Source organism: Perna viridis, chromosome 2 (genome assembly GCF_037379345.1).
Source record: "Perna viridis isolate PV_CMFRI_1.1 ecotype Kerala chromosome 2, ASM3737934v1, whole genome shotgun sequence".
In the NCBI taxonomy this organism is placed as follows: Eukaryota; Metazoa; Mollusca; class Bivalvia; order Mytilida; family Mytilidae; genus Perna; species Perna viridis.
In genome coordinates this window covers 11,760,814-11,774,485 of record NC_142446.1, presented here as the reverse complement: position 1 = coordinate 11,774,485, position 13,672 = coordinate 11,760,814, and the positions used below count along the sequence as shown (strand labels likewise).

The window sequence follows — 13,672 nt, the reverse complement described above, 5'->3', positions numbered from 1 at the left end:
CCTTAAAAGTGTCATTTTGTTTTATTTTTTGTATCGGTTTTTGCCTATTATTTAGAAAAGGAATGCTGATTGATGATTATTTTTAAATGATAAAATGTTCAGTATTTCATTATCTATTTTCTGTTGCAAATTTCAGAAAAATCTGTTGATTGCAATTTTTGCACTTTTTAGCCTGTTATTCAATTACCATAATTTTTATTTTTTTTGTATGTATTATCAAAATGTTCAGTATCATGAATTATATCATCTGTGCAAATTTGGTCAAAGATGTTTGACCTTTTCTTTTTAAAGATTTGCATGTATTCAACTTTATAAAGCTATTAAACCAGGCCAGCGATTCAGGTTCTTTAGAGTCTCTTGTTTTTTTTTTTGTTTTTTTTTTTTTTTCACTTCCACAGGTCTCCCTTTTTGTTGATTGTTCTTTATACTGTCATTTTTAATTCCCCCTCCCAATTTTCAGTTACATATTCTATTATTTTAATGTCATTTCCAACACCTCTAACTTATTACGAAATGTGAATGAACCGTAACAGAAAAATAACAAAAACAATTGATCGGGATCGACAGTGTCTAAATTTAGGTTTTTCCTTTCTGTCACGTGCGTAATTCCCATAAATATAGAATGGATCAGCTTTGTTTACGTTTTGAATGACTATATTAGTTGTTCTACAAATATAAATTATCATGCCTTGGAGTGTTCCTTGGTCAGATTTTATCAAGAAGAGACTATGCAGATACCTTCTTCAACATTATCTTGGTCAGTTTTTGAAGGAGAAATTAACACTTGATCAGCTGAGCGTCAATCTTTCCAGTGGACGAGGGAACATCACTCAACTTGATTTGAATGTCGAAGTATGACCCGTTTTTTTCTCTGCCAAATTAACTTTGGTCCAGACATCTATCATTGTAGTTTTACATTCAAAATGCATTACATTCTCATTTCAGATTTGACAATTGTGTGTTTTGACTTATGTTTGGTTTTGAATTTAAGGTCCTAGGGCAAGAAGTTTAACAGTTCTTACTTCAGACATTTGCTTAAATTTTGGTGTCTTGCATATTTTGATAATCAAAGCCTGGCATACATGTGCTTTGGACTTATCCTGCTTTTCCCCTTTGCTTTTACTTGCCCCTATAAATCTTAGTATACAGTCTGTAGTTCCAATAACCTCAGTAGGCCCTTAGACCAGGGATGGGAAGATTTGTTCATGTAATTGACAGTCAGAGAGACAGCTGTGGATATAAAGAATAATTTTCCCTTGTAGAGCAAAAAAGTGTTAAAATTGTTTAAAATTAAAAAAAAACTTAAAATTGGTTAAGGACTATGAAAGACGTGAAAATTCAAATAGCCCCCTTCTAAAAACTTCTGGCTCTGACTATGAGTATGCCCAGAATGAAATAAATATATCTGCAATTGTAAAAATGTCCTTGCCGGTAGGCACAATAAAAAATTGCTGTTATTTTGTCTTACCTGTAAACATTAATGTTCTAAAATTAAAACATCCAGTTTTTAAGTCTATTTTTTCCAGTTACATGTACATGTAGGAATATTTTCAATGGAACAAACAACAGTACATACAAGTACATATGTTAGGGGTTTAAATTTTCTTTTGAGAGTTGAAGATCCAAAATTTTTAGAATTAAATCTAAAGTCCACTTGATCGAAACCAAAAGTCCTTAAAGACAAATCACACCTTTGTTTATGCACATTGCATGGTGCAAACTATTCTATTGTAGTAGATTCTGCTACTTTTTTGACATTGCCTTTTCCATGAAATTTGCGATTGATCTCCCTTTGACCATTGAAGCAGTATTACATCAAGGTTCAAGGGCTGCTTTGAAAAATCTTTGGTAAGAAAAAAGAAACTGAAATGCTCCAAAATACTACAATAATACAACATCACCAGATGTGATAATGCTGGAGATAATTCGGGGAAAGATGCTGAAAAAATATAACTGCTGTGCGAACTCATGACTACTATTTCACAACAGATTCCAATGAAACTTTTACCAAATGCTACTAATACTGAGACTTTGAATAAACTTGATAATCAACATTGTCTGATAATTTTCAATAGAGTTGATTATTCAAACAGTTTAGTAAGGGTCAGGCATGAGACATAGAACAATGTTCTTTCCTTGGAGAATGTGACTTAGTTTATCTAATCTCGACAAGTTGTTGAACTGAGAGTTATCAAAGATAGTTTCATATAATTGCAAATAATACACAATTTGCCAGTTCATATACTGACATAAAAATGAAGAAATAGTTTCTCATGGAGTATCTAATCCAATCGCAGATTCCTGATTCTGAATTTTGGATCTCATGATTGATTGTCGCCCATTTGCCAAAAACTTATGCAGTATCAGAGTAGGAACATGGAAAAAATAATATAGCCTTTCATCCAGGATGTATAGGTACATTTACAGACCAAGCTGGCCTGCCCATTTATTTGCTTGATCAAGCTTTTTCATAAATTCAAAACGTATGATCTAAATTCTTTGTTACAGGATAAAGAGGTCATGTTTCTGATAATTGCAAAGGATGGGTCATGAATTTTCCCCCACAATTGCAAGAGAGTTTATCTCCTACTTAAGTTTATCAAAGTACGGTAAGAAATGGAAGTAAGATTTTTCATGAAAATAATAGGGATTCCTACATCTACATTGGGAGCAACCATTTAATCTTTAGTGGGACTTGGATAAAATTTTCTGTCCTGCCTGTTTATTAGGTTTTTGATCCTTCAGGATCAAAATACCTTATGTCATTGATCTATCACTGGAACTTCCCTACTATTTCTTAACACTACACAAAAATATAGTCCAAATGTATTTCCTTTTATATCATTCAATACCTCTTTTATAACAAGTAAATAATCATCTTGCAATTTATCAGCTCAATAATGTTCTATTATTTATGCAAATAAAATTAAGATCTATTCTTCATATCAACTCAAGATTTGAGGGACTCCTTATTGGCCTTGAAAGGTATTTAGTAATAACTTTACATGTTTACACTAACAGACATGATCATGCAACCAGAAGAGTTTTATGTATCTAATTAACACCTTTCTATATAAGATTTGTCCACATTCCAATTCCAATCCAGTCGTAATTCTTTATTTGTTTTTGGTTTTGTTTTTTACAATATATACCCACATTCTACCAAGTTTTTGCATTGCATTGCAATATTCTATTTCTTAAAGCTTGTAATGAAGTCCTGTTGCTGACTTATTGAGGTTATTATGACGTAACATCATCTAGTTAACATAACATTTTGAATATGAAACGTCCAATAACCAAACAAACTTTTGCAGAAAATGGTACACAGATGTGATTATCCTCCTTATTTAATTGGTGACCCCACTTTTTAAAGCATTTATACCATCAGCTAATGGATAACTTTTCATAAAGCAAGTTTGTAAAAAAATCTTAATGTGAGATGTCTGTGAGTTCAAAAGTTAGTTTTTCTTTTGGTAGGAAATGATAAATGGTTCTTTTAAGGCAGGTGAAACCCATTGCATTTTGGTTTTAATGTTTTAAGAATAAAAAAGAGAACATTTTTGTTCTGCTTGTGTATGACATATGTCATTCGTAAAAATGTTGACCAGATCACAGACGTCTGAAATTTGGAAAATGACAAAAACTCCTGATTTTATGAATTTTTTAACTGCTATATCTTCATTAAAAACATATATCTTGTTTAGAAGCTTATTTCAATGCCATTATACTTGGGAATATTGCAGTAAAATTTCTCAAAATTCTTGACGTCAGAACTGGTTAGAGGGGATTTGTCTTGAATAGAGTCTCTATGTAATGTATTGAAGGTCCAGGGCCGACATGTATGTTAATGAAATTTGAAGAGTCTTGGGTCAGAAATGAAGGGTCCTGGACCCATCCTTGGACCTACAATAATTTTAACTCCTGTTTGTAGATGCATGATGTTCTTGGGGACACATGCCAGTCAAAGATAGACCCCTTCAGACTAAAAAAATTTGTTGATTTCAAATCAGTTTATTTATGGGATATATATTTAATTTATGGTAAAGATTCAAATACTTTTGATGTCAGCAGGATATTAGGGCTAGATTTTGAAAGAAAAAAGTTAAATTCGAGTAGAATACATATTTTTATCTCTGAAGTGAGACTCCAGACTGTGCCCATGTATTTGAGATATCTTAACTTGTTCATTTTGTAACAAAACCAATCATAAAAAGAACTGGTTCCTGCCAGATATTGTTCATACTAATTCTGTTACTAGTGGTAGCCGTGCCTATTATCATTCTTTATTTTAAGTGGTTTCTGCCAGTATGGTTTTGTTGTGAACTCCTCATGTCTTGAGGTCCATCTGTCTACTTAAATGTACTTTAAGATGATATGCATGTCAAGACAGAAAAGGGCTCAGAAAAAGAACTCTGCACCTTTTAAACAGATACTGGTATACATCGATTTTCTGAAATCACTGAAATTATACATACACATATAAGCACCAGTTATAAGTACATTTATATGGAAGTAAAATAACTGAATTATTATAATGTTTTTACCTGAGTATAGGTACAGCTTACATGTAACTTACAAATCAGCACGACTGTCAGTAATGTATAATTATTTCATGAAATGTGGCTAACAATTATTCTGATTTTGTGTTTCAGTCTTTGAATGAAGCATTGGATAATAGCAGTATACCTTTAGAAGTTGTTGATGGGTTTATACATGAAATTTCAGTAGTAGTGCCGTGGAACAGTTTGAATAAGAAAAGTACAGAATTGGAGGTTACAGGATTAGAACTTACACTCCAGCCCAAACAAAGGAATCAGAATGGTAATAGTTATCACATTGAAAATTAAGAAAATGAATCATTACTGGACAAGAGAGTAAATGCATACATCTACTCTCTGACTTCATCCAAAATTCTTTTAAAACACATGAGTTATCTAAGTCTATATAGAATGACACTGTGCAACATTCCAATTATTGAAAGATACAGAGGAAATATTGATCCATTCTTCTAAAAGCCTGAGATCTTTATTTCAGTGACCATTATGGTATTCCGATTTTTTTTTAGGATTATAAATCATTAAAAATAATATTTTACTGCAATTCCTTACCTTCTTGAAACCTTAACGCGCAGTAGGAGTACTGTTTATTTTTTATATTTAACAGCTGCTGGTTTGGAATCTATGTTCAGTAGTACCATGAGTATGACATCTAGTCTTAAAATTGCTGAAGATTGCCTAAAACCAACAGGATCTGAAGAGAACTTATCTGGGGGTACACAACCACAACCATATGAAGGGGTCCAAAAGTTTGCACAAACAATTGACTCAGGTTTGAAGACAATGTATATGTTATGCTTACATTATGTTTTTGTTTATCTGATTCTTTGGTATATACATGTACAAATCAATCTCTGTTACTACTGAAATTGAAGATGACTCAGCTAAAGCATAATTTTAAATATTTAATATGTTACAATGTACATACAAATCATGGAACAATAAGAACTAAGCATAAATCTACATGCTAATCATATAAAAGGTAGATCAAGACATATATGAAGCAGTTTTTGCAGACGTCAGCAAAAAGTATTGTAGTTGTATAATGGTACAGCCACATTGTTGTCCATAAAGTCATCAGCCTCTATAGACTCTTAGTTTTTGCTTGATAACTTCAATATTAGTTAGTGGATCTTATTAAAATTAGGCAACAAGATTCCAAACCACAAAAGGGAAAATTGGTATTTATTTTTGGCATCATGGTACCAAGCAGTTTGGACTTAGGGGCATTTGATGAAATTTAATCATACATCTCAAGTAGAAAATAAAAGCTGAATATAGTTGGGATGTTTTGTCCATACTTGTTATGAAAAAAGTCTGAGTTCTTTCCATAATCAACATCTCATGTACACAGATAAAAGACAATTTACTAAAACACTGGAATCCAATAATAGTGTGATTTATTACTCTGATACATGTACAAGCCAATATAAATCTTTCGATCATCAAAGTCCACCAGTTTCATTATTATAAAACCAACACATTTGTAGCAATGACAAAGTGTCTATCTCTTAAGGTCCTTGTCAGATTCTCCTGTTATTTCTTTGGTGGAAGTTAGTTTCACTCTCCATAAAACTTCAGTAAATGTACGAACTATATTTTGTGAGCTTCACACTAGCATTGCGAAAAGCAAAATCACTACATTTATCCCAACTGTACATGGTTTAACCTCTGTAGTGGTATCAAGCTGCACTCTGTGTAACTTGTTGGTTTAACTTACTTAAACATTTTTTAGTTTCAACAACCTGATTTTGATTTTTAGAACATTTTAAAAGTCTAAATTTTGTTATTTTTATGGACTATAAAAATTGACTTAATTGGTTTCCATTTCAGTTTTAAGCCGAGTGAAAGTTACCCTGAATGACACAGTAATCAGATTAGAACATTTACCAGTTCAGTCGGAAACAGGAGTGGCTTTGGAAATCAGAATCAAAAGGTATCATAGTTTATTGTCATATACATACTGTCTTGTTTTATAGATACAATAATAGTAACAAAAAACATGAAAACAATTTATAATTGATATTGTTTACCTTCTCTAAAAAGTATACAATAAAAAACACAGGAGTAAGAAATGTTTAAATGATCACCAAGTTTCAATTAAGGTATGGTTTGAAGTGCTAACAAATTTCTTAAATTGAGTTATTTTCTCAATTGACACGAATTTACAGTTCTGTGCTGCTGATTGTTGATTTTGACTGTTATATTTATACAATTGGGTAAGTTTAAAACAGTTAGACTTCCATGTATATAGAAATACTGCATTTATAATCAACTGCTCACAGTATGAAATTACAATACGTTATTGGCTTTACCAAATAATTAAAATGATTGATTGATTGGTGTTTTATGCCCAAGCAGCATGATTACAGCTACATCCATACGATGAACATGAAATGATGAATAAATGAAAAATGGGATGGGATTCTGTGATAATAAGGTCACAAGTTTAGATTACCACTAGAAATAGAGAGAAATGTGTACTCTTATAAAGTTTTATAGCACAAATTTTTTATGTGGGAGTATAGCATGTAGGTTCCCAGGGGTGCTACAGAGTGCCCTGACCCCTGGTCAAAGCTTTGAACGCTATTTAGTCTTTTTTAATGACAAGCTTAGAGCTGCTCTGGGCCTATTCGTTTGACTCCTTGACCCACATAGGACCCATATGATTTGAATTTTGTAAGAGCTTTTCTTTGCTTTCTCAGTCATAAGAATTCACATGCTCCTGATAGATTCATATGCATTAATCATTTCTTATTTTTATCTAAATGTTAAAATAAAATTTCTTAAAATGACTTTTCACTGATTTGAAGACTGGAGTATTTTGATGACATGGCATTAGATGAAGGAAGTTGTGTGGATGATGGACAACAATGGGAACCATCTGCTATATCTCATAAGAATATTACTATGGAAGGAGTGCAGATATTTTCTGATGAGTTTTCCAGACTTTCGAGGCAGTATAGTTCATCTGATTTAGGATCTGATCCATCTTCTCCAACATCACCATCTGTAAATTTTTTTTTGATTTTGTAAATGTTTTGATTCCTTTTTTTTTGTTTATGATTAATTTTGCATATTTACTCTGTTTAACATTGAAATATATACAATATGTTTTTTATAGTTAAATAAAGATACTTGGACAATGTAGTTTCATTTTGCATTGTTTCAATGGTAAATTGATGATATAATTCTGTATGTTTTGATGTTCAGATCTACTCTGAGTTGTTAATCTTCTGCATTCAAGGTCTTCCATTCTACTAGCAGCACACTTTCATCCATTGCACCATTAGGCCAAACAGAGTCAACAACACAAGTGCCAATACCTGACTCAGATCCAATACAAGTTGCTGTTATAACTGGCAGGAACAGTTTAAAGCTTAAAGTGAAACAAGGTGAAGGAATTCAAGGACCAAAGGTAAACTTATGTCCTGGTGATGGTCGTAAACTATTAGGTAACAAGGTGAAGGAATTCAAGGACCGAAGGTGGTCATAAACTATTAGGTAATAAGGTGAAGAAATTCAAGGACCAAAGGTAAACTTATATACCGGTAATGGTCGTAAACTGTTAGGTAACAAGCACTTTCAGAATAAAAATATGAATACATTCGAACTTAACTCACTCGAACTCAGATGTCCCCAACACCTGGGATTTCTCGAACACTGTTCAAAGTACCAAAATTTTCTCATATATAATCAATATAAATAACCTTGGTTTTCCCAAACACTCAAACTAACTAGTCGGTCCGTTTGGTAATAAATTTTTGAGAATTAGCCTCACTAACTCGTACTCGTCAGTCATTTTGTCACTATGGGTAATAAATGAGTGAAAAACTGAAACCCTATCATTAATCAGTGTCATTTTAGTTAATAACATGTAATATTTAAAGTCATGACTAAATAGGTAGTTTTGATTTTAACATAGTACTGATTAAATTTCGAGAATGTTACGAAATCAGCATGATAAAAACTCAAAGAAAATCAGATAAAAACAAATTATTGACCAAGGAACTCAAACTCTGTATGTTTATAAAAGCACATACAGCATATTTAAATGTCCACAAGTCAACATAATTTTCTAAAAGAGAATAAAAAAGATACAAGAACAAAGAAAACTCATAGGAAGTAAGCAATTTCTAATGATAAAGTCGGACCAGCAATGAAAAAATCAGGAAAAAAACTTCAATTTCTCGAACTCCCGACCACTTGAACCCAATTCAATGGTCCCTTGGAGTTCGAGCTTCTGAGGTTTGACAATATTATTAATTGTTTAACTACAAATACACAAAATTTATACCGACTTGCTAATTTTTAATTTACCTGAACCAAATGTAAGCTTAATCACAGGGATGTACCTAAGGTTTTCATACTTAAAGCATTAATTCTCAGACATGAATTTTTTCTGCTTTTGCAAATCTGATTTTACTCTTATGATTCCTTTTTTTGTAGTATATATATTTTCTTCTGATTTTGCTGATTTCCTCTTTGTTGACCTCGTAAAATCAGGTCTGAATTCTAAACTTTTGTGAACCTACTTTTTGACAAAATTAGAAAGAAATGATGTTAAGGACCACTCACTCACTCAGATGGCTGGAACACCATGGATTTCTTGTATACATTCAAAATTTTCTCATATAATCAATGCAAATAACCCTTGATATCTTAAAAATTCATACTGAAATGTTGGTCTCTTCTGTTATAAATCTTACAACAACATTTGGAAACTTGAACCTATCCACTATTTTGTCAGCTTTGGTAATGAAAGGTATGATCAGTTATCAAAATGCTGTAAGATAATAACAGATAATATGTAGGTCACAAAAGATTAGGATGTTTGATTTAAAATTGCACTAATTAGTGTTTTATATTGTTAATCACTATACATGTATGAATTCTGTGGTATTATTGTCTCATGGCAATGTTAAGTGGTATCATTGTCTGATGGCAAAATGTTTCCTGTATTTTTACTATGACTGTGGAATAGTGTACTCATTTTTTAATTTGAAGTAAGCTTCACTCCAATCATCTTTTCCTGTTCAATCAACTATAAATAAAAAGTCTGTGAAATTAACATTTATTAAGTAACTACAAAGATAAATATAAATCTTGGACAATTTGAGGACTATCAACTGCTTCACAACTTATAAGAATTAATAAGAGTTATCCCCTTTTGCATAAGAACAATAGTGAAAACTAGAAAGTATAATACAATATCTAATTAAGTAAAACTTGGGGGATTAGATGTAAGCAGAGAAAGTTTGTATCGGCCAAATACAGATGTGAAACAACTGTATCCCCCAAGTTTAACCACACCGTTATTGCAAGTACAATTCCTGGCAAACATAAGTATCAAAAACATGTATTTACAATATTGTCTGAGCAAGTTTAGTTTGAGCATCTGAGGTATATACCTAGTACAACAATCATAAGACCATCTACCAACGGTTTGAATGAGGTGATCCTCAGGGTCGTGCATGAAGTCCAGCAGTAGCTGCACCTATTCTATATGAATGACCATTATAGTTTTTACTTTCAACTCCTATTTGATCTAATAAAATTTTAACATATGTAATAAATAATTCTCTAGTAAGACTTTGTCCTTTATCATTTATAAAAAATGCTTGACTGTTACGTCTGGATGAACATATTAACATGTAGTATTTATTGATGGATTTAACAGGGTAAATAAATGAACCAGTTCAAAATAAAGGTATAGTTATATCTAATCTTAGTGGATGGATCGGTTTTTGATTTCTTTAACGTGATATAAACAGCATCAGTTGTTAATTGAACATCCCTTAGACTTAAATTACATTCAGGGTCAGAAGTGTTTATAACTGTGAACTCTCCACAAGATTGCACTAATTAATGTTAAAAAATGTTCAAAGTTGCCATTTTGAAAAGGACAAATAAGTTGTTAGAAAAAAGATATTGACCCACCAACTCTTTAAGCAAACTTAGTAATGTAAATTTATTGTCTTCTAATCAAAACAACATTCAAAAAGCATATGGATAATACAAATACTGTTCAGGACTTTGTTTTATATCAAGAAGTTTTGTTATGTACTTTGTATGAAAATAAAAAAATTAATACTCTGATGGTTAAGTTTTTATACAACCACAAAAATTAGTGGCTATTTAATGGTAGTTGTCATCTGTAGATTTGGTTTTTATGCAATAACTTGAATCTTTAAAAGATATTTTTGATGAAACCAAGAAAAGGAAAGTTGGTACTGATTTTTGGGGTTATGGTCAAAATTAGGGGCCAAAAAGGGGAACTTCTTAGAATTTAATTATATTTCTCCAGTAAACCATGTGAATATCTATAATATCATTACAAAATATTCTATACCACAAAGGGCATACTAGGATGATTTGGGGGTTAAATTTTGAATTGTTTAGGAATGAGGGACCAAAAAGGGACCTGAAACAAGCATTTTCCTGATGTCCAGACAATAATAAGACAATTAGAACCTTTGAAATTGTACCACAGGGTGTTATACCATCAGAAGAAGATTAGTTTTTAATTATGGGAATAAGACTTGAACCATACTGGTATTATAGGCAAAAAAACGGCCAGAAACAAGCATTTTCCTGTATCTGGACAATAATTATACTCCACACAACAAAGTTGCAGAGGGTATAATGTTTTTGACCTGTCCATCAGTCCACCATTAGTTTTGCTTTGTTTTAGACTTTTTTCTTAATGCTTGCAGTTATTGAGCTTAATTTTGGTATGTGCGTCTACTTTGGTCAAACTTATGTTTTGTTCCACTCCACTGATTTTTACTGAAATTACATACAAACCTTGTACTTGGAAAATTTTACAAAAATAACAGTTTCTGGGTTTTTTTCTAAATGTTTGCAGATATTAAATTGAGTTTGGTATATGAGTCTACCATGATGAGTTATAGGTCATGTTAATGTTTTGTTCCATTCTTCAGTTTTTATTGAAATAACAGGCCTTGGAATTGGCAAATTTCATTCAAATTAGTTTTCCAGAATTTTTTCTTAACACTTTCAGATAATGAGCTGTGTATCATAATGAGTTACAAATCCTGTTTCATCGAGATATTTTATGAATTTAGGCCCTTTGAACTTTTTTGTCACTTTTTATTTGAGAGTCCAATATGTGAACATGCAGGGTATGTTAGCATGCTCACTAAGATTCTATAATTTGAGTCATGGATCATGCTGGGCTTTGCCAATGTTGCAGTTTGTGATTTTTTAATTTGATCTGGCGACAAATAACCAGTTGGTGATTTTCTTGGCACATATGTTTTGTATATATAAATTGACTAGAAGTTAGTCAGCAACAGATATTAAACAATTGTGTTTACACTGGTCAGAGTTAGTTGACCATAACCATTTTATGACTGAAGCCAGTCAAGGGTACTTAGACCTGATGACCCACAATATCCTCATAGGAGGTGTCAGTCAAATGTAAATATATAATTAAGCCAATCAAAACTCTCATCATCTGGTCAAAAGTAAACACAATCATGGCCATATGCACATGGCTACATACAAGCTTCACAGCCCTGTTAAACCATATGATATATTCAGAAACAGATTTACCTTATAACAGAATAAATCAAATCCAATAAACATTGATCATCCCATCAGGAAGTGTCTAAAACACTTCAAAATACAAGAATTGAAAGAAGAAAATGGATGACATTTGTTTACACTTTTGACATGTGGCTTTTTTGGCAGGAAAATTGGTAAACAAATAGAATGGGGATTTCCAAAATCTAATTAAGGAAGGCAGTAAGTCAAACTATTCAGATATCAAGCAGAAGTATAAGAGAACAAGAGATAATCAAAAAGGGACACAATTAATGGTGCATGGTAGTTTGCTAGAAATTTTATCACTTGAAAAAAGAATCAAGTTTGTTTGAAATTTAAGAATAAAAAAAAAGAAATTATATTTTAAGATAAATTTGATTAGACCAAAAAGGACAAAGGTCAACATGTTTAAAAATAACGGACTATATGAACATAGTAATATATAAAATCTTTGATAGAAATTAGGCACCTGTTTCTGGTGTAGTACTTCATTATTTTGCATATGAAAAGTGACTTTTAAATGGTTTTAGATCCTGACTATGACAAAAGCTAAAAATCTGCTTTATGCATGCACCAAGAGTGAATCTTGGGAACATGTATGTCATGAATAAAGGGGTTATTTTAATGAATAGACAAAGATTAGTGGATTTAATATTTAAAAAAATTAGAACAAAAAAAATTAGAATTTTTTTTTTTGGCACCCATTTTCTGGCAATAGAATTATGGAAGCCAGAGCAGCTCCAATGAGTATGAGTAAATTCATCTCTTTGAATCCTTCTTCAAGGTGCAATACTGCAAAAAAAGTCTGGAATTGATTTTGGGGGGTGTGACTTAGATTAATAATTGCGGACCAAAAAGGGGTCCGAAACAACCATTTTTTAATTTGTAGATGATAACTTGAGTAGAAAGAAAATGTATCTCTTTGAAATTGTACCACAAAATATTATAGTTCTAAAGGAGGGTTTTGTTTCATTTTGGAGGTTGTGACTGGAACCATTTAGGATTGGGGGCTGAAAAGGAGCCACTTTGATTATGGTAAAAAAAATTATATTGTGACAAATGTCTTATTGAAATTCAAGGCTGTATTAAGTTTATTTGGTGTGTTCATATTTATTCCAAGTTTTCAGCTTCTTTGGTTGTATCAAGCTGTGTCATATGGCACATTTTATTCCAGCTTGAGATCATAATGTTATCTTGTTATCCAAAGTTTGTTTTAATTTTAATTTTTCAATTTTACCTAAGTGTTTTTTTGTTTTGTTTTCTAGGTCGAAATGGAGTGTGAAATTGGTGCTCTTCACATTTTCTTGTGTCCAAAACAGTTTCATGCATTATGGGAATTGGCTGAAGGCCTCTCATCTCCAGGTTTGATCTTTTATTAATAGCAATGTGTCAGTTTTACCAGTAAGATTAAAGTTCTTGTGTTTTTTTTCACATCTAAATATAATTGGATGTAGCCATGTTGTGTTTGTCATCTGTCATTTCAGAAATTTTTTGCTGTTCTTGTGCAAATGATATAAAAATAGTTTAATGTGGTTTAATGAGCCTAT

At 31.7% G+C, this 13,672-nt stretch overlaps 1 protein-coding gene across 1 annotated transcript in view; it reads left to right on the top strand.

Annotated features, from left to right (window-relative positions):
- The first annotated feature begins 590 nt into the window (after positions 1-590).
- LOC148623640 (autophagy-related protein 2 homolog B-like) overlaps positions 591-13,672 on the top strand; it is a 76,692-nt gene continuing 63,610 nt past the window's right edge. The window contains exons 1-7 of the mRNA XM_088565585.1: positions 591-852; positions 4,653-4,821; positions 5,164-5,328; positions 6,390-6,492; positions 7,370-7,568; positions 7,804-7,974; positions 13,391-13,487. Of these exons, the coding sequence (XP_088421711.1) occupies positions 685-852; positions 4,653-4,821; positions 5,164-5,328; positions 6,390-6,492; positions 7,370-7,568; positions 7,804-7,974; positions 13,391-13,487 (1,072 nt within the window). The 5' untranslated portion in view covers positions 591-684. The remainder of the gene's footprint in view (positions 853-4,652; positions 4,822-5,163; positions 5,329-6,389; positions 6,493-7,369; positions 7,569-7,803; positions 7,975-13,390; positions 13,488-13,672) is intronic.